Here is a 21,423-nt window from a genome sequence, read left to right as displayed (position 1 = left end):
GCATTATAAAGTAGGTAGATAAAGTACCTACATTATTAGGTATAGTTCCCGTAGCTACTATACTGTTTAAGTAAGTATAATAATTATTGCCCATCTCCTAAATTCTGCCATATCTACCTAGGTATGCATATTATTATAGAAATTATTGTAGGCGCAGTAAGAGTAGGTAGGTATAGGTATGCATTTACCTTTATATTTATTTTAGGTATACACTTGAATGTGAAATAATCATTTTCTATTCAATTCAAAGATATAAAAAATTAAGACTAGATTCGGTATACCTTATAAATAATTTTTTTTTAAGTTCAGGTTCATGGTTAAGCAGATATGAATTAATGATTAGATAGGTAATTATGTAAGAAAAATAGCATATCGTAAGATCCTAGAGTCCGAAATTCGAACAGATCATACGATCGACGTCACTATAGCCACGTGAGCAGTGGCGCCTGTCGACGTTTTAAAAAATCAATAGGAAATTTTAAATAAAACAACAGAAATGCACATTTCTGCACTCTGCAGCTATGTACTTATGAAGAAAAAATGAATATAATCAGTTTTTATTTCTAAGTTATCAAATTTATGTAGAAACAGTAAAATCTGGCTATTATCCAACCGGCTCAACAGCAATTCGAAATCCAATGTTAAGTGACGTGACAGCCGATTAGAATGAACGAGAACGTGGAGTTATAATGCAGGTACCTAGTTCCGTTCCAAGTCATTTTATTTAGTACATTACCAGCAGTGTACATACGGCAATACGAGGTAGCAGAACACTCAAAACAGTTTGTTTTACATCATTGAGGTGACTCAGTGTTGGAGAAAGTATAGTGATAAGTTATAATAATAGTAAAATCGGTCATTGAAAATATCGAACCACATTTTACAAGAAAACCTTATCTTCGGTAACTGTGCAAAAATTGTGTTAACACTAGGGTCTCGATAATAATTATTATACGTCTCATATTTTTTTAAGTGCTGTAAATTACATCATTTTCAATGTTAGGTAAGATTTTCAATGAACTAAATTACTTTTGAACTTATTTAGAAATGTAACTAATTAGTTAACAAGGCCAATGAAACCATGAATCGTCTTCAGTATTGTAATAAAACTAGTGATGCCTTTAATATGTGGCTTTTTTTGTCTCAGACGTGTGTAATTACCTATTCATTTTTACCTCTTAAATATTTTTATATACTATTACAAAATATAGGTTAGAATGTTTTTTTTTCAGATTTTCATTCAAATATAAATGGTACTGGAATTGCGATGTCTCGAAAAAGAAGCAGAAGTCATTGTGAAGAATTAATTACTTCGCCCACGTCACATATTCAGTCTTTATCGGTGGTAAGATTCAAGATCATATTATTTATTTCTTAGGTTATGTTTATGCTTTAATCCATTTTGAGAGAAACTATCAAATCTAAAATCTATGCTTTATTTACTGTAAATATTAGGCATTATTTTTATTTGCAAAATTTGTGTTTAAAAGCAACATTGTTAATAAATATGGCTCACATAAACAATATGTTTCCTTAGGTATGTCACAGTTTCTGATTTTATTCATATCTTTGCCTGCATGGGTATTGCCGATGATTAAACTACAAAAAGCTTCCTTGCTATGTATTTAAGTATTCATTTTTTTAAATAGAAAAATATTATTCCGTATTAACCCACCCGTAGTAATATTCTTAGTACGATTAAGTATTAAATAAATACCTACCTATTACGGAGGTACCTATCTATCTACATATTATCTGTTTAAAACAATTTTTAGTTATGATATAAACATTTTACTAGTAAAACTGTTTTATACAACAATAAATGTATTTATTTTGAGGATATTGTGTCTAAAACTAATTACGCTGCATACTTATATTAACTAGGCACATATGCAGTGTGTTTAAATATAGTTTTAAGTGGGTCAATATATACAGAAATTTAGCAAAAAAAAAACTAGTAATGAATTTTATCTTTGAAAATTGATGTGACAAAAATATTTTCTCTATAGGTAAAGTGCCTTTTTCATATAGTAAGATTTTATTAGAAGAGTTGTTGAATTAAAACTTTAGAGCTCAAATAGTAGAAATATAAACTAGTAAAAAATTCAGCCCAGTACTTGATTTTGACTTTTTGATCATGCAGAATAATTTCTCGAAATTCCAAATAACAACCGAAATTTTTTTATAAACCAGTTAAATCTGGGGATGTATTTCTGTACTGACAGCATATTAATGTATTAACGAGTTCAAAGGATAGAATCAATTACCTACTTAATATATTTCCAACCATTTATTTATGGAGGCTACACTTTGTATGTGTCTTATACTTAAAAAATTACATATTTGGACACACAACTTTTAATAAAAATAAGTATATATTTTTAATAAAATAATAAAGAAGTTTCCATTTTTTCAACTGTACCTATGTACTCTATTTTTTTAAATCTTGACTTATTTTGCTGTTTTAATCGTATAGGTACCTGTATCCTTGGTTTTAAGGGCTTAAATTAATGTTTCAGTACTACTTGCTATTTAAATTGAGAATTTAATTTTGTAATATTAATAGATAAGTGTTGGCTCTGAGAAACTTTAGAATGTAACGAAGCGATTTTCCTCTTTCTCAGTGGTGTATGTCTTTTTTTTTTACCCTATAATAGGCTGCAGAAACATATCTAATCTATATTTATGATATAAAAAAATACAACTTCTGGAAAGGGATATATGTCTTTCAGTGGTCTCTTTGGACTATTTATTGTCGAGTAATAAATAATAATGATAGGGAGTTGAAAGTTTATTTCTAAAAATAATGTGTATAATTAGTTCTGAGCTCAGCAATAGCTTTGATGAATATGTGTTATCATTAGGATAGAAAAAAATTATATTAAAGATTAAAAACAATTCATTAAGAATAATTATAGGGATTTAAATGTTAATGTTGTATCAATTAATTTTATTATTAAAGAAAAAAGTAGTAGGTAAAGAATAACAACTACAAATTTTCTTGATTTCAAAACAATACTCTTAATTATTGTGTTTGGGGGAAATAAATGTTATACATTTGAGGAGTCCCATCTATAGTAGTTATGGAGCAGACACATGATCAAGCTTAGAGACAGAGATTATTATTAGTTATTTGGTAGGCAGCCAATTCTTTGTCTAAATTTTTAATTAATATAAACCACAACAAAAGAAATTTTCTCTATACTAAGAGAAAAAATTTGACAAACAAACCTCTTACCAAGGCCAGAGGTTAGAACCTTAGTGAACATTTTAAGTATAGATAAAGGTCTAGTCATATACTTGCCTAGGAGCTAGTTATGCAATTATATCTTTTTTTTGCCACGATAGAAAAGATAATTGCTTTTTTATATTTAATTAGCAAAATGTTGTTTTCTCAGGGATATTGTCGGTAACATCAGCACTATTAACATTAATAACTATTGACGTAAAACACTTTTTATATTACTTTGACTAATATTGCCTGAAATTATTTCTTTTCACAAGTACTTTTTATTTTTTGTGCACAGGGTTTTATTTACTAATTGTTTTTAAGATTACAATATGACCAAAAAAGAAAAAAATTGATTCATAGTATATTTTTTATTACATATAATCGTTATAATATACCTAATTGTTTTAAAAAAGTAGGCCAAGCCATTACCCACATATTCTTTGACTGAAAATGATGGGCTTTCCATTAGTCATAATTTGAAGTATAAAATTTAAATTTCATATTGACTGATGGAAAGAATTGATTCAGAATATTTTTTATACTACAAGGTATCTGTTAAAACTAAATATTTGAGCTAGAAGGTTCTAGTGTGCACTTACAGTTATCATGCTTTTATGTTTTTAGAAGCTGATAATATAAGTACCTAGTTGTTTTTTTTTTAGTGCAAACTTATTTTCTTTTTCCAGAAATATTTTAATCAGTTATTAGTTGAACCTCATAATCTTATATTGTTATTGTTGACTGGCAATTCAAAGAATGTGTTGTAGTATACTTGACTCAGACCTCTGGTTATTTTATATATACATATTGATAACGTTATAACATCCGGGCCAATACAAAATTTGATAACCTTAAGAGATTGGAATACACAACATTGTAAGCTCCTAGGTTTCTAGATATTCCAGGCGCAATCAGTTGAAAGATGCATACCAGTTTAGGATTGGACCAAATAACTGATTCTACTACTGTTGGAGTCTTTTTTGGATATTGAGATGAATTTTGCGTTGAAAAGTTTAATTTGAAGAATTTCATTTGAATTATGATTTTTATACGATGTCCGGAAATACTTCAAGAGTGATTTCCTCGATAAAAATAAACAGATTTAGTAAGTTACTTTTTAGTACCTACAGTTTTATTTTATTAAAATATGAGACACCTTGAGAAGTTTTTTTTTAATAAATTTTGGTATTAAAAACTTTATGGGATAGCTAAAGACGAACATAGATATACTTTTGTGTTGCCTTTTACTAAACTCATGCTAAAAAAATGTGTTTCAACTTTCTGCTACAGTTTCTGCATATTTGGATGTGTTCTAATCTATTTAAACTTTATCTTTTTGCAAAATTTTGGCTTTAATAAACTTTTTTAGATCAGTCTACAAACCTCTATTTCAAAGTCAGTGCCTATTGAGATGAAGGTCTCGTCTTTCACAAAACCACATTGTAAAGGCTATATCTCATTAAATGTTGATATTTGAATAGGGTTAATTAGTCTACAATCTACATCATAAAAAATATATGACTTTTGTAGAAAATTTAATCCATTTTTTTTTCAATTTATTTTTGTATCATTGACAGAAATGGAAATGAGGTTTTTTTTAAATATACCTACTTTTTTTCTCCATATTTTCTCTGTCACTTTTTGAAGTATTAAAATTGTACTAAGGCAATTTGATCTAAATCTGTTTAATTCTTTCTATCCAAGGAAGCTACTCTTAAAGTATGGCCCTCTTGAATCTGGACATTCTACTAGCGTATAAATATAGCAGTAATATTATAATAAAAAAATGCATCTGGTGCATGTGTATAACACAAACGTGAGTAACAAAAAATAAAAATAGTATTGTTTTATAAAACTTCCGTTACACAATCAGTTTAATCTAAATATTTTTATTTTCATGCGTCATCTTTAAAATGCTTTGTCGTAATTCTATTCCATATGTTACTATTATACATTTATTTTAAAAATTAAAATAATTTTGTAGAGCTTTTTTGAAGGTTTATGTATAAAATGATAGGTATACCTACAATATTAACTAGTGGAATTTTATTAATGGATAACATATTCTTCTAGTTATGTGAAAGTTATTGTTATGACACATGAAAGCACTTTGATATTACTGTTAATTACAGTACCTAATGCTAGAGAAAGGTAGAAAAATGCAATAAATTTATTAATTTATATTTACGGAAACTATTCTTTCCACGAGTCTCCATAATAACCTCGATATGTAATAAAGTATAAAAAGAGAAATGTAACATAAATTAAATCCTATGTATACATAAGTATAATATTAATAATTTTCTGGTTTTAGTCTATAAAATAATATTATACAACACTAATGTGGAAGCTATTCTCATTTGATAATATAAATTGGCTCATTAGTTTATCATTCAAAAATAATATCTTTAATCTCAAGCCTGTAAACCACAAATGAAGTAACTTTGGGCTAAGGTATATTTGTTATATTATTTTGATCTCAAAATTATAAGGTATCATTTCTGCTCCTTAATTTAAATACAGCCTATGTAGCGTGTCAGAATTAATTAACTAGACTTAAAAATTGTAAATTATTTTTTGTCAGTGATTTTTTTCGGAATCCCTAGTTTTACATTGGATTAAAAATAATATTTTTTAGAGAATTCTGAAGATAGAGATAAAATCATCAAAATATTAGAGAATTCTATTAAATATGTCTACTTAGTAAATTAAATAAAGGAAGTGGGTGTTTTTTGTTCAGTGATTTATACATAATTGGGTAGTAGAGTTCCATTTTGTTTAATACAACATTTTGAGCATTACTTACTGATGAATTTCTCGAGACGAAACGATTGAATCTGGTTCGGGCTGAGGCTTGCAAAAAAATGTAATAAAATTTCCAGGGTCGTATTGAAAAAATGTAGTTGATAATGGTCCTGGAGAGACGAAACTTTACATATAAAAATAGATTTTGCCATTCGATAGAGGGCAAAAAGTTGCCACGAGAAAGTGTTCTTTTTTCAATATCACCTCAAACAAGGCTGAAATGGAACAAAAACGGATTTCCAGAATTTCGGTTTTCAAGAGGCAGGGTTTTTTCGTAAAAGCCTTAATAATCCTTCAGTCGATTTTGTTGAAATTTGGCAGTTATTTATGGTAGAAAGGGGCTAATTTAGCCCTAACCAGATTAAAATTATTAAGTCCAGTGGCGTCTCGGGGGGAACTTTAACCAATATTTTTGACAAAAAAAAATGTACCCCACTGACTTTTAAAACTTTTATAATTTTTTTCGCATTAAGCAACTAAAAATACAACTTTTTTGCCTCTTTTTTTCGTATCTTGCTTCCTCTTTGAAGAAAAAAAAATAAAAAGTCACTTTATTGCAAGATTTTTATGAAAAAAACGATTTTTAAAAAAATGTTTGACTTCCTGTATCTTGAAAACGAAGCATTACCGCCTACCGGACATATGTTTATATAAAACTTTCGTCATAGAATCACCCAAAGAATCACCCTTTGAAGTTTGGCTACATACTTCAATAACACTGTATTTTTTTACTTAAAATCACGTTATATAACTGCTAACCTTCTGGAAAATACAAAAAATATGCCAGTCTTCATTCCAGTTGCTGTGAAAGTGATTAGATTGATGTGTTTATATTTTATATCATGTTGCCAAAGGTACATACAGATGTCTATAATCTTTCTCAGAGTCCGTTGAAGAATAAAATTGTTATTCAACTGTATGGTCCACTAACTGTAGGAACCAGAACAATTTTCTAAAATATTTATGGAGCACGTGATTCGAACGAATTTTTTATATCTACGTACCTACTTATAATGACCTAGATATACTCTGTTGTACTGCTGTACTTTTTTCTCATTTTTTTAAATTAAATATCTATTGTAAAATACAGAGTGACCCATTTGAAAGCGGGCCACCCTCATAACATTTTTATTTATGGAGCGATTTTGACGAAATTTTTTTGAAATGTGGAGGGCGGAAAGGTGTATTTTGGGGCCAAGTGGCGTCCAGTATTTTTTAAAACTAAGGCCTACTAGATCACATTCAGAGGCAGAAAAATCCAGAATCTATATTAGCGATTTTATTAGAAAAAATCTGCGTACACCACTGGCGTCCTCTGAAATGGATCTGTACCAAATTTCATAAAAAAATATTCAACATTAACGATTCTAGGGCTAAATTGCTGTCAAGTTGTTTATTATTGCATCAAAAAGCTTTTTATCTAGTATCTAACCCATGCGATAACAAATCAATCATAACAAATATTTAATAACAACATTTAATAGACATCCTTATATCAAAATACAATGAAACAAACAGAAAAACAAGCGACAAATTAACATAAAATGTACAAAAAACAATAAAATAAAATTTAATAAATGTTAATCCAGAGTTGTTCATAATAGTGGCAATCTTTGTTTTATTTAAACATGCTTTAATAACACACCTCCATAGTGATGAACAATATTCCTAATAGCAGGCTTTGCAATTACTTAAGTCGCAGATGACAAGTCACCTGAACAAAAGACGAAAATATCAAATTTATTAGCTCAGTAGTGAAATTTACGTACTGTTCCTTAAGTGCACTGTCAAAAAGTATGGCTGGTAATTTAACGTTACAACATAAGATTGAAATAGTAAAACTTTGTGGTGACGGAGACAGGTCCGAAAGGGAAGTATCTCGAATTTTTTATGACGGGCACCCAGAACATCAAAATATTAGCAAGTCTACCGTTGGGCAAGTGAGCAATATTTTTAATGAATACGGAGCTGTATCTAAGCACATTTAAAAAAATATTAATGTACAACGGCCAAGAAGAACCAATGAACGAATTCGAAATTATTTCACCGAAAGAATTTGCTAATTTGGACCTACAGTTACTACGGGAAACAATAAGGAGAAACCTTAAAAAATACAATAATATGAAGCATTTTAAAGCGAAATTTCTCCATACCTTAGAAGAAGGTGATATTGATAAACAAATGGAATATTGCTTATGGTGCCAAGGAGAATACCTTAATAGAAATTTTTAAAAAAAAAAAAATTGTTATTGACGAGGCAACATTTACAACCAATGGGACAGTAAATTCACATAATACGAGGCGTTGGGCACAAAAAAAAACCCGAATGGGTAATAAACTGTAGGCGACAGTATTCACAGAAAGTAAATGTTTCAATTAGATGGCTGTCCTATCCACAATGCCAGGACTGTGAGAGCGTGGCTGGAGGAAAATTTTCCTAATCGGTGGTTAGGGCGAAATAGTAGATTAATTGAGTTTCCTCCCAAGGTTCCCGACTTAACTACCCTAGATTTTTTTCTACGGGGGTTTATTAAAGAAAAAGTTTATTACACTCGTCCAACCAACGCAAAAGAACTTCGCGAACGAATAAGACAGGCATGCGCTGAAATTACACCACATCAATTGTCTATTGTCATAGCATACATTGAAAGACGATACAATAAATGCATTCAATTAAATAGAGATTTAGTTGAAAAATCCAGAATATAAAGTTAATTCATATGTGTTAATTTTATTTTATTGTGTGTTTTGTAAATTTTATGTTAATTTCTCATTTGTTTTTCTGTTTGTTTCATTGTATTTTGATACAAGGATGTCTATTAAATGCTGTTATTAAATATTTGTTGTGACTGATTTGTTATCGTATGGGTTACTAGATAAAAAACTTCTTAATGCATAATAAACAACTTGACAGCAATTTAGCCGTAGAATCGTTATTGTTGAATATTTATTTATGAAATTTGGTACAGATCCATTTCAGGGGACGCCGAATCCAGTGGCATACGCAGATTTTTTCTAAAAAAATCGCTAACATAGATTCAGGATTTTTCAGCCTCTAAATGTGATCTAGTAGACCTTAGTTTTAAAAAATACTGGACGCTGCTTGGCCCCAAAATACACCTTTCCGCTCTCCACATTTCAAAAAAATTTCGTCAAAATCGCTCCAAAAAATTAAAATTTTGTGAGAGTGGCCCGCTTTCAAATGGGTCACTCTGTAGATGTTATCGTTGGTATTATTACCTTTTATACATGGGTCATCACAAAGCAGTTTATCTCGACAACAGCCGGGTCATTCGCCAGAAATTAACACGTTCACTGCGGTGGTAATTTTTGGTACTATGTCTATCCTGACATTACCAGACCTCCAGGTCTGGCGCGACCGGCTACCATTCAGGCGGTACCAGACATATTAGCCTGGTAGAGTATTTGATATAAAATTACAATTTAAATTGCACGTTTATAAACAAACTTAAATCCAATGCCGGTATCTGGTAGTATACATATCACTTCATATACAGCAGCCATCGCACCAGATTTCGAGGTCCGGTAAAGTATTTATTGGCAATTAAAGAAACAGATATAATATTGAATGAAAGAACAAAAAATATTTGATTTATTTATAAAAATGAAAAAATAACATCTTAGGATTAAAAATATTATCGCTGGTGCCTCAAATTAAAACAGTTTAGACATAAAGCTGGTTTATTTTCGCAGTCATCACAGTATGTATTTACTTTGGTAACCTTCTTATCAGCTTCCTTACTTTTCATTGTTAGTCTTAGTGATTTATAGCAGTCCGTACAGTTTCTACGGCGTTTTTTTCCAGGGCCTTCCTCTCTTTTCAGCGAATGTGTCCGTTTTGGATTGACAGTAAGTTCAGATGGTAGAAAATCTTGCTGATTTGATAATAGCAATGCCAGCTTTTCGCGAAATGGTAGTAGTGCAAGTTTATTGTCGTGGTTTATTTCATTATAGACAATCCAGGCATTGACTATAGCAGCACCAAATATCAACTCAAATGCTACCTTGCGATACCATTTAAGCCCTTTCCTCAAAGAACTGTAATAGGCGGACATTTGATCGCTATAGTCAACGCCTTTTTGTATTGTAATCCAATACAACTTTGGGTTTCAAAATATCTTTGCCGGGTTCGCCATTCTTATTAGGCCTAGTTTTTTTTCCAGTTTTGCACAAAGTAACAGAATGCTCAGGTTTGCTTGATAACATTAGAACAGATCTTTTGTCTTGCCATTGTATTATTTTTATACCGTGCTGATTCTCTAGTCCACATATCTCATTTTTCTTCAGTTTCTTGTTAGTGATTTCTCTTGGTAGGCCCCTCCTATTTTTCCTGAGTGTACCACAATACAAAGATTGCCGATCTAATAACTCCTTTACAAGAGGAATGCCAGAATAAAAATTGTCAGCATATAAAGTTCTACCACTATCTAGCAACCCAGACATTAATTTCAAAACTACTTTATGGGAATGGTCTTTATTTCCGATTGAATCCTCTTTCCCACAATACACTCTGACATTGTAAGTGAATCCTGTAACGGTGCAGAGTTTATACAATTTGACGCCATACTTATGGCGCTTATTTTTAATATATTGCCGCACCCCTAGGCGACCACGCCAAGGCACCATACTTTCATCTATAACGACGTCCCTTCCAGGAGTCATTACAGTCATGAATCTTGCATTGATCATATCCAGAAGGGGCCTTATTCGGTATAACCGATCGTCACTTTCTAGTAAACCATCGTTATTGTTAAAATGCAAATATCGAAGTAATGACAAGAATCTGTCTCTGGGCATCACAGACGGAATGAACTGATTATGGTATGAACTGTTTTTTGACCAGTACAGATCAATATTAGGAACTTTAACCAAGCCCATGCAGATAATTATACTGAAGAATCTTTTCATCTCGCCCTTTCTAGTTGGAGTCCAGGTATTTTGTCGTGATTTTGGTGTTCTACGTTGTGTTAATAGTTGTTGTTGAGCATACGTGTTCGTCTCCACTACAATCTTTTCTAGAATCTCATCTGTGATAAACAGTGAAAATATATCTAATGGAGATAAACCATCCTGATTTTCAATGTTAATTTTACAGTCGATAGAATGTTCAACAATATGAAAGTTTCTAGTTGTCTTTACAGTGCTCCACACATCTGGTCCTAATAATGAAATAAGTAAGTTATAAACTTTATCACTATTTAATGAATTATAAACTTACCGCTTATATCCCCAATTTCTTCTTCTGAATCATCAGTTTCAGCTTCATCGTCTGACTCTATTTCTTGGGACAGTTGCTCTACATCAGAACTGGAATTGTTATCACTAGGAAAATAATCTGGGTCCTCATCCGAAGAGTTAGCAAATGGATCAACTTCTGACTCGTTATCACTTGAAAAATCACGCTGATTGCTTTTATTCTTAGTAATAATACCTGAAGTACTAGAAGCACTATCAGCATTCGAGTTTTCTTGTTGAGTAACATCCTTTTGTAATACTTTCTCATTTGGCATCTCAGGTTCTATATTTTCCTCTACCTCAATTTCCGGTAAGGCACTAGGCCGATCTAGGTCATTTTTATTTTTAGTTACAGCTAGCGAACTACAAGGAACATAACCACAATCTACTTCTTGAATAACAACATTATTGTTATATGGCACTTCTAACTCCTAACTTTTCTCAATCTCTATTTCTGGTAAATTAGATTGCTGTTCACATACCAAATTAACCATTTTTTTACCTCGGGAAGTCATAATTCACACATAAATTTTGAAACAGTAAAAAAAATTAACACAATTAATGCTACCANTGAAAGAAAGAGTCTACCAGGACAGACCGGATAATATTGAGAATTTAAAGAACAAGATTAGGGTGGAGATGCATAATTTACCAGCTGAAGTCATTCAGAATGCTGTGGACAGCTTTTACTAGCAGCTCTTGGAGAATGCCAAATAGTGAATGGAGGACATTTTCAGCATTTGCGACATTGAGTTTATTTTTGTAAATTATTGTTTCAATTTCTAAATGAAAAAAAGCTTGCTATTGAAAAAATAAAACTTGTTTAACTTGTTTCGGCGTTTTAAAAAAAAATTAACATTCAAAAGATATGAATTTTATTCCGTACTACTGGCCATCCCTGTATAGTAATCGACATTATTCGGGCGATGGCCAGGCACGACTGCCACAAAGACCAACCTGGCAATTTTTAGAATCAAACCAAAAAGTGTTTATGATTTGAAATTTTATATCGACAGGTTTTTTTTGAGCTTGTAGCTCCGGACCTCACCTAAAGTTAATCCGGCTCTGCAGGAGGGCATGGATTACCAAATGGATCATCATAAGTATTAGTTCAGTTAGTACAGAACACGACTACCTATATAAAAAAAAATCATTAAAATTGTGTAGTTTGAAGAGAAAAGCAAAATGGGAGGGTGTCCTGGTCCTTAATGGGCCACATTGAGTTAATGGGATTCGTTCTATAATTAGCTTCAGTAGAATTTCAGTAAAACGCACTAAATATTTTTGTTAGGAGGAGTTGACAATCTGCTAGGGGAAATCAGTGAAGAACCTAGTGAAGAATGAACACTGTATTTTGCATCAATTGTTGATGTGCGATCTATCAGTAAGATTGTTAGTTAATAAATTTCGAACTTTCGCAGCAATCATTTACTACTAGTTTCCCAGTTTCTCTATAGCAAGGCCACCAACCCCTCTACAAAAATTTTAGTGCGTTTTATTGAAACTCTACTGAGCTAATGCGCGCAATGGTCTGGAAAATCATTAATAGATTAAATGTGTGTGTACTACCAATGTAAGCTGCTAGGAAAGCTCAACTTCCTTATAATAATTTCAATCATCATACATTTCTTTGTTCCTTGCTAATTATCAGTCGATATATGATTAATTTTAATTTCTTTTGGGAAGTTCTCTTCCCCAATGTATGACTTAGCAACAGCGAGAATGACCAAAATTCGCCGAAGTCGTCTCGAAAAGGTGCATATCGCATGCTGAAACGGAATCTCACAACATGCAATAATTGTTTTCATAGCGGATGGGCGTAGCAGTCCGCAGAGTAAAGTAAATTCCGTTCTGTTGTGACATTTGTTGGACATATTTCTGTGAGATTTTTGTGACAGTGAATTAAGAAGACAGGGTAAATAAATGTTTTAATTTAAAAAGTGTAGTGTTTATAGATCAGGGACTGACAGTCGAGCATAAAATTCGCACCATAAGCTGGAGTCACACAGGTTACGGACGAAATATGAAGGCGATAGAAACCGGTAACAGTTCAAATTCAAATACAAGTGCAGCGCCATGTGAGTGTATTGTTTGCAAATTAATAACAACAAGATTCTCAACACTTAGTTTTGAAGAAAAGAATAAAATTATTTCAAAAGGTAGATTAACTCCCAAGTTATTAAATTTAACGAAACAAACTAAATCATATCTTAGACATTTTCAAACCGAAAATTATAAAAAATTTGAGTGGTTAACTGGATGCGACAAGAAATCTCTTTTATATTGTTGGCCTTGTATTTTATTTTCCACTAAAACAAATTTGTGGAATGGGAATGGATTTTCTGATCTAAATAATTTACATAAACTAATAAAAAGACATGGATCCAGTAGTACGCATATTCACGCTATAATTAAAGAGAACCTATTTGACAAAACGAGAAAGGAACATGATGTAGATGATCAGCTTAGAATTTCACACGAAAAACACAACAAAGAAGTGCGAAAAAATCGCGAAATTCTTAAAAAACTTATAGACGTAGTTTATTGTCTTGGTGAACATGAATTAGTTTTTCGGGGCTACACTGATTCTGAAAACTCATTAAATAAGGGAAATTACATAGATTTCGTAAATTTATTAGCATAATACGATGAACCTCTAAAATATAGGTTAGAAAACTGTACCAGATTTAAATGTGCCCCCAGTTTGATACAAAATGATATTATTAAGTGTGTAGAAGAGGTTATATTTAAAAAAATAAAATGTGAAATAAAACAAACTGGGTTTATCGCTATCATCATATATCAAACTACTGATGTCGCAAATATCAGCCAGTTATCAAAAGTTGTAAGATACGTCACCAGTAATGGCGAAATTAAAGAACATTTTCTTGGATTCATTAATTTATCTACAGAAAGAATAGCCGCCGATATTTATAACATAGTTCATACTATGGTTGATGAACTTAATTGTGGCTCAAAGTTAATAGCCCAAAGTTACTATGGACTAATGACAGATGAATTAGATTGGCTACAGGCCAAAGTAAAGAAAAATTACCCAAATGCGCTTTTTGTACATTGTCTGGCATATCCTTTGAGTTCAGTGTTAGAACAATGTCTGAAAATTATAAATAAATGCAAGATTTTTTTTTCAATTTTAAGTGGTTTGGCAGCTTTTTTCTCAAAATCATCAAAGCGATCCAGTTATTTAGACTTGGAAATTCGTAAGAGATTATCAGAACTAACTGCAACTAGATGGAATTATAATGGTAAATTAGTACAAACTGTATATGAGTATCGACAACCGCTTATCGAGTTTTTTCATGAAATATTGGATAACCCAGAAGCTTGGGACAATGAAACTGTAATTTGTTCTAAAGGATATTTAGATTTATTTGAAATGGACACCGACTTAAATTTTTGCTACTTATTTTTTCTGAAATATTTCCACTGTCCGATAAACTATTTGCGGTTCTCCAAAACAAAGCCAGCGATATAAGTTTTTGTATTAAAGAAATTGAAGAATTTAGATTAAGAATTTCGTCCAAAAGAGAGCAATTTAATAAACTGTGGAATAAATTTCAACATTTAGAAATTAATATGCAGCCACAAAGAAAAAGGACGCGCACAGATATGAGAGAACCGATAGACGCAAAATACAGGAGATTGTTTTTGGAAATAATTAACAATATTTTATCTCATATGGTCAGTCGATTTAAGAACCTGAACAGTTTAAAATTTTTAGAGTTGGTGGTACCATTCCAGAACGCGCTTTTAATTTATTGAAAAATAATTATTGTAGTTATTTTGATTTTCATTCACTGAAATCAGAACTTTCGGTTATATACAATATATCTGAAGGCATAAATAAAAAGAGTGTTACTAATTTGTGGAAATCTCTTAAAGAATGTGGATTGGATCAGGCTTGTTCTGAAATTTGTAAATTATGTGAATTAACTCTTACCATTCCCGTCACAAGTACATCGACAGAATGTAGGTTTTCTGCCCTAAAACGAATTGAAAACTTTCTTAGAAATACCATGAGTCAAGAGAGACTATCTGCATTGGCGTTGTTATCCATAGAAAAGGAATTTGTTCAAGAGATTTCTCGCGACCAGAAATTTTATGATGAGGTTATAGATGAATTTGCTAAACGAAGTACAGGACTTGCTCTTAATTTTAAGTAAGGTAAGTTTTTGAACACAATGTACTAGCTGGAGGGGTTTATTTTTGCCCCATTTTTTTTAACAGCTTTCCTCTTTTGAAAGGTTTTGACACGTCACTGATTTTCCTCATTCTCTATCGATTGATTGTTCGTCAAAGTCTATCGTGTAGTAATGACATTTTTTTAAATTTTATGTGGATATTCTGGTGAATTGGAAGCATTTAATTCTCTGTATCTTTTTGAAGAGATGATTTATTAATGTCTGCCCTTCCAACTATTTTACATATTATATGAAAACAATTTATAGTAAATACCTATAGCCTCATTTGTTTAATATGCTCAGTAAGGTAATTTAAAATATGGTCGCCATGTACTTATCCGAAATTCTGCCAACTACTCTTATTGGATTCATTACAAATTATATTCCTATGAAATAAAATCGTATTCGAAATTTTGCTTCTGCAAAACTGAGTGTTTCTGTTTTTTTGTATCATCAATGAAGATCAAATTTGCCAGAAAGTTCGGGAATTTGTTAAAAACAACAGTGTGCATACTGTATTTTTATTTGTATAGGTGTTTCTTTGTGTTACAGGGTGGGTAAATAAAACGAGATCAGTTTATTGAAAATTTTGTTTTTGTATGTGCTATATTTTATCTTACTTATACATATTTTGAATAAATGCAAAATTATATAAATGTATGACGGACTATATATTTTTGAAAAATGTGGAACATCCCTTTTTAAGGTATGATCCACTATATCCACAGTTAAAAAAATATCTTTAATCTGTAACTCGAAAACCGTTAGAATTATAAAAAAAATGAGTAAGCTACTGGATTCTACGCAGAAATATCTAAGATAAAGTGTTAACATTAAAAAGAAAAAAGTTAAGTAGTTGCCGTTAAATAAAAAACTTGCCTGTTTCGGTCAGCAAGCTTCTCATAAAAAAATAAACAACGTTTAAAGTCAAACAGACCTGTAAGATACAGTCTACTATTTAATCAAGCAATTCAATTATAAAAATGCAGAAGTTGACTACGTCAATACCCAGCATAATTATCGGTATTCGAGCCGGATTGACAATCAACTATTGCTTCAAGGTTGATCAGAATTTGCTCAACTGCCCGAACGAAGTAGCAGCAGTGAACGCGCATTTCTTCCAATAAGCCTCCTACGTGAATTCAGGACTTCAGAAGGAATTCCTCCAGACAATAGGAAGTAGCAGCATCAGTTTTTCGTATGACGTGTAAAACCCGATGCATGGTACCATTGCACTAGGAAATAAAAAGAGTGAAGTAAAGCTGTTTTTGTCTAAACATCTTCACATAATTTATTTTATTGTGCAAGACAGATAAAGCTTTTTTAAAGTTCAAACTTTATACATTATTCATACGTTAAGATTCTACGTACTGCCTTTTTAACACCATTGATACCATATGTAAATGAGAAAATTACACGTCTTACGTTTTATATATGACGATCAACTAAAATTGTCTATTTATATGCAACTAATATGTGTATCGAAATGAAAATTCGCATCTCACTACACGTACATACATACATAGGACGAAACTGAGTTGGTGGCGAGCAGCTTTTATTTAATATCAGACGAGCTCTATACAGTTTCGATATGGAAGCACTATCCAACTCTTATCTTGTCACTATCTAATGATCCAAACAATTTTTTATCTTTAAGGTGGCCATATCCCTGGCCGAGAAATAGTCAAATTTCTGGCGTTTTTAGGTACTGAAATCTTGAAAACTAAAACGTGTACAACAAAAGTAAGCACAAAAATAAAATCCTTGGTGTTCTGTTTATTCAGTGTTACTATTTAAATTTACTCAAATAAAATAGTAACTAAGAAAAAAGCGTGTGTNCAGTTACTACGGGAAACAATAAGGAGAAACCTTAAAAAATACAATAATATGAAGCATTTTAAAGCGAAATTTCTCCATACCTTAGAAGAAGGTGATATTGATAAACAAATGGAATATTGCTTATGGTGCCAAGGAGAATACCTTAATAGAAATTTTTAAAAAAAAAAAAATTGTTATTGACGAGGCAACATTTACAACCAATGGGACAGTAAATTCACATAATACGAGGCGTTGGGCACAAAAAAAAACCCGAATGGGTAATAAACTGTAGGCGACAGTATTCACAGAAAGTAAATGTTTCAATTAGATGGCTGTCCTATCCACAATGCCAGGACTGTGAGAGCGTGGCTGGAGGAAAATTTTCCTAATCGGTGGTTAGGGCGAAATAGTAGATTAATTGAGTTTCCTCCCAAGGTTCCCGACTTAACTACCCTAGATTTTTTTCTACGGGGGTTTATTAAAGAAAAAGTTTATTACACTCGTCCAACCAACGCAAAAGAACTTCGCGAACGAATAAGACAGGCATGCGCTGAAATTACACCACATCAATTGTCTATTGTCATAGCATACATTGAAAGACGATACAATAAATGCATTCAATTAAATAGAGATTTAGTTGAAAAATCCAGAATATAAAGTTAATTCATATGTGTTAATTTTATTTTATTGTGTGTTTTGTAAATTTTATGTTAATTTCTCATTTGTTTTTCTGTTTGTTTCATTGTATTTTGATACAAGGATGTCTATTAAATGCTGTTATTAAATATTTGTTGCGACTGATTTGTTATCGTATGGGTTACTAGATAAAAAACTTCTTAATGCATAATAAACAACTTGACAGCAATTTAGCCGTAGAATCGTTATTGTTGAATATTTATTTATGAAATTTGGTACAGATCCATTTCAGGGGACGCCGAATCCAGTGGCATACGCAGATTTTTTCTAAAAAAATCGCTAATATAGATTCTGGATTTTTCAGCCTCTGAATGTGATCTAGTAGACCTTAGTTTTAAAAAATACTGGACGCTGCTTGGCCCCAAAATACACCTTTCCGCTCTCCACATTTCAAAAAAAATTTCGTTAAAATCGCTCCAAAAAATAAAAATGTTGGGAGAGTGGCCCGCTTTCAAATGGGTCACTCTGTAGATGTTATCGTTGGTATTATTACCTTTTATACATGGGTCATCACAAAGCAGTTTATCTCGACAACAGCCGGGTCATTCGTCAGAAATTAAAACACGTTCACTGCGGTGGTAATTTTTGGTATTATGTCTATCCTGACATTACCAGACCTCCAGGTCTGGCGCGACCGGCTACCATTCAGGCGGTACCAGACATATTAGCCTGGTAGAGTATTTGATATAAAATTACAATTTAAATTGCACGTTTATAAACAAACTTAAATCCAATGCCGGTATCTGGTAGTATACATATCACTTCATATACAGCAGCCATCGCACCAGATTTCGAGGTCCGGTAAAGTATTTATTGGCAATTAAAGAAACAGATAGAATATTGAATGAAAGAACAAAAAATATTTGATTTATTTATAAAAATGAAAAANGATGGCATGACATAACATTCCTATTATTTGATAAGCTTTAGATTATTCAGTTATTAAATGTTTGAAATTATTCGTCTTTGTGGAAAACACTATTTAAAGAATATGGGGCCCTTAACATTCGGTCATTTCCTAATTGGCTTTACGAAACGAAGATGTCGGTGTTTTCTAGAAATCAATTATCGCGCTACAAATAGCTTCAATTAATTGATGGAGCTCTTCTGGTCTCAGGAATACCTGAATTCCTTGTAGCACTGTCGCAAATCCATAAGAAAAAATACACTAGAATACAGGAGAATCAGCAATATCATTGAAATATTTTCTGATGGTGATAACATGGTCGCGTAGTGAACATCAAGATCTCTGTAATACTAATAAGGATAATTAAATAGTTAATTCTAATATTTGTCATAATTGACACCATATATCAATAAATGAAAGATTAATCTTTCAAGACAGCCGGGATGTTTAATCTCATATTATGGTAGAAGTGGATTTGTCTCGGGCATGCTATTTTATTTTAACTTGTAATATTTGTTTTTTCAGTGTAATCCGAATAACAGAAATTAATTAATATCACAAATAGAATGTAATCTCTAGTATCGTAAACCGGGGTGACATTGGACAATTTTGAGGTAAACACATCAATATTTTCGCGAATAATAGTTTTTATTATTTCTTTGCTTTTTGTGCATTGCAATTGATACATAACGAATACATAGACATCATGAAATTTTACAATTGATGATGCTGAAATGTATATTTTTTTGGATTTTTGTTGTCCCAACTCGCCCCGCACTTCGGGGCGAGTTTGGATAGCTGTTTAAACGCCATATATTTTGAAGTCAACATGACTAAAGAGTAAGATAGGACAATAATTTAGTTTTTAAAAAATAAATTATTAGTCATAATGTACATAGAAAAAAAACAGTTGTTTATATGTTAAAATATTTATTTTCATCATAACATAAGCATATGAAGACAGCATGACACTGTGTTTGCCTAAATAAATATAAAAAAAGATAAATATGTTCTATAAAAAACTATAAAACTTTAGGGTTTATCCTAACATCACCTTAAGGCAGTTAAAAAACATATTATTAAATCTGAAGTGTTCCCTTCTTAGTTCCTTAGGATTCTCTAATTTTTATACAATTTGTTCCATATCAACTGTAGCGATATTAAGATATGTAGTAAGCTACAGGATAAATAAATGTGTCATTTTTTGTATCTATAGGTCTCAAAATCTGCTTTAATTTTTACATTCGTATTTTGAGAGGTGAGATGTGCATTCTAAAACTTTGGCAACAAATTTTAAATGATTGCTCTTATTACCCACGACGAATTTTCCATATCCTGGACCTGTTGAATTTCTTCATCCATATATTTTAGTTGGTAATTCGCATAGGGCCTGGATCCTAACGTTTTTTATATGTTTGCACCACGGCCAATCTCACCCCTAAAAAAATGTCGTTGACAATTTTTTTTAATTATACAAAAATCATAAAAGATAAATATTTTAAACTTGCACAACCTAATAGCAGGATCTATAGGTTATATTATTTTTATACAATTTATACTTCACTCATTAGTACTACATAACTGTAGTATAAAGTTTATCGGTTCTTAAAAGTATAAACATTTCTTACCTGTTAGACAATACTCAAAATCAATCGTTGCAAAAAATTTAAAGTAAAGACAACCACCCACGTTAACTTCACATGTCTTATTAAACATGTGGTCAACGGCGCAATCGATATATCCCCTCCGCCTCCCACAACCGCATTAGTTTTTTTTAAGTGGGAACTACAAAATGGCCAATCCCACCCTGATGTCCAATGTAACCCCGGTTTACGGTACTGAGTTTGTATAATACTGTCAGCGCTGGGTAGACCAAAAACTATTGTTGAATTCTCCATATTAAGGGTTTTTTAATTTTTAAACCGTTGATTATGTTTATTAATAATACCAATAAGATATATGTTGTACGTACTACATACAGGTCCGGTACTTTGAGCCTATGTTAAGGCTTGATTGACTAATCAGGCGATTAGACTGTGATTATCTTATAACGAGCGTTCAAATAAAAACGTGGTCAAGTTGGTTCTGAAAATTTGGACGTAGGGCGTAGCGTATAGCAAATGAACTTAAACGTCATCTGTCAAAGCGCTATATCGCCGCTATCAATTTGAATATTTTCGTTTTAAAAAGCGTTTAAAATGGTGTTTTCTCAAGAACAAAAAGTGTTTATCATAGAGTCCTACTTTAGAAATGGACGCAAGATTGATGGAATATGGAAGTATTCTATTGAGGAATGTTTCATAGAATTTCAAAATCAATTTCCCGGCGTTGTTGAGTACAAAATTTTTCAAAGTGCAGTTCAGCGTTGTGTTAATGTTTTTCGTGAAACGGGCAGTGTAACAAGAAAAGAAGGAAGCGGCCGACCTAAAAAGCGGACTGAAGAATTAAAAGAAAATGTCCAACAAATAATGGAAAATGCGCCAAGAACTTCTGTACGTGTTTTATCA

The 21,423-nt window shown here is 31.6% G+C and overlaps 1 protein-coding gene across 3 annotated transcripts in view; it reads left to right on the top strand.

Moving 5' to 3' along the window:
• The first annotated feature begins 544 nt into the window (after window positions 1–544).
• Window positions 545–21,423, top strand: part of LOC108917615 (choline-phosphate cytidylyltransferase A) — a 57,824-nt gene continuing 36,945 nt past the window's right edge. The window contains exons 1-2 of one of the 3 annotated variants that reach the window (XM_018724316.2): window positions 545–695; window positions 1,233–1,345. In XM_018724316.2, the coding sequence (XP_018579832.1) occupies window positions 1,268–1,345 (78 nt within the window). In that variant the 5' untranslated portion in view covers window positions 545–695; window positions 1,233–1,267. The other 2 variants (XM_018724315.1, XM_018724318.2) reach the window with 2 other exon arrangements.

This window comes from Anoplophora glabripennis, unplaced genomic scaffold (assembly GCF_000390285.2).
Source record: "Anoplophora glabripennis isolate ALB-LARVAE unplaced genomic scaffold, Agla_2.0 scaffold58, whole genome shotgun sequence".
NCBI classification, from domain to species: Eukaryota; Metazoa; Arthropoda; class Insecta; order Coleoptera; family Cerambycidae; genus Anoplophora; species Anoplophora glabripennis.
The sequence above is the reverse complement of the archived record's forward strand: the minus strand, read 5'-3'. Positions and strand labels throughout refer to the sequence as shown.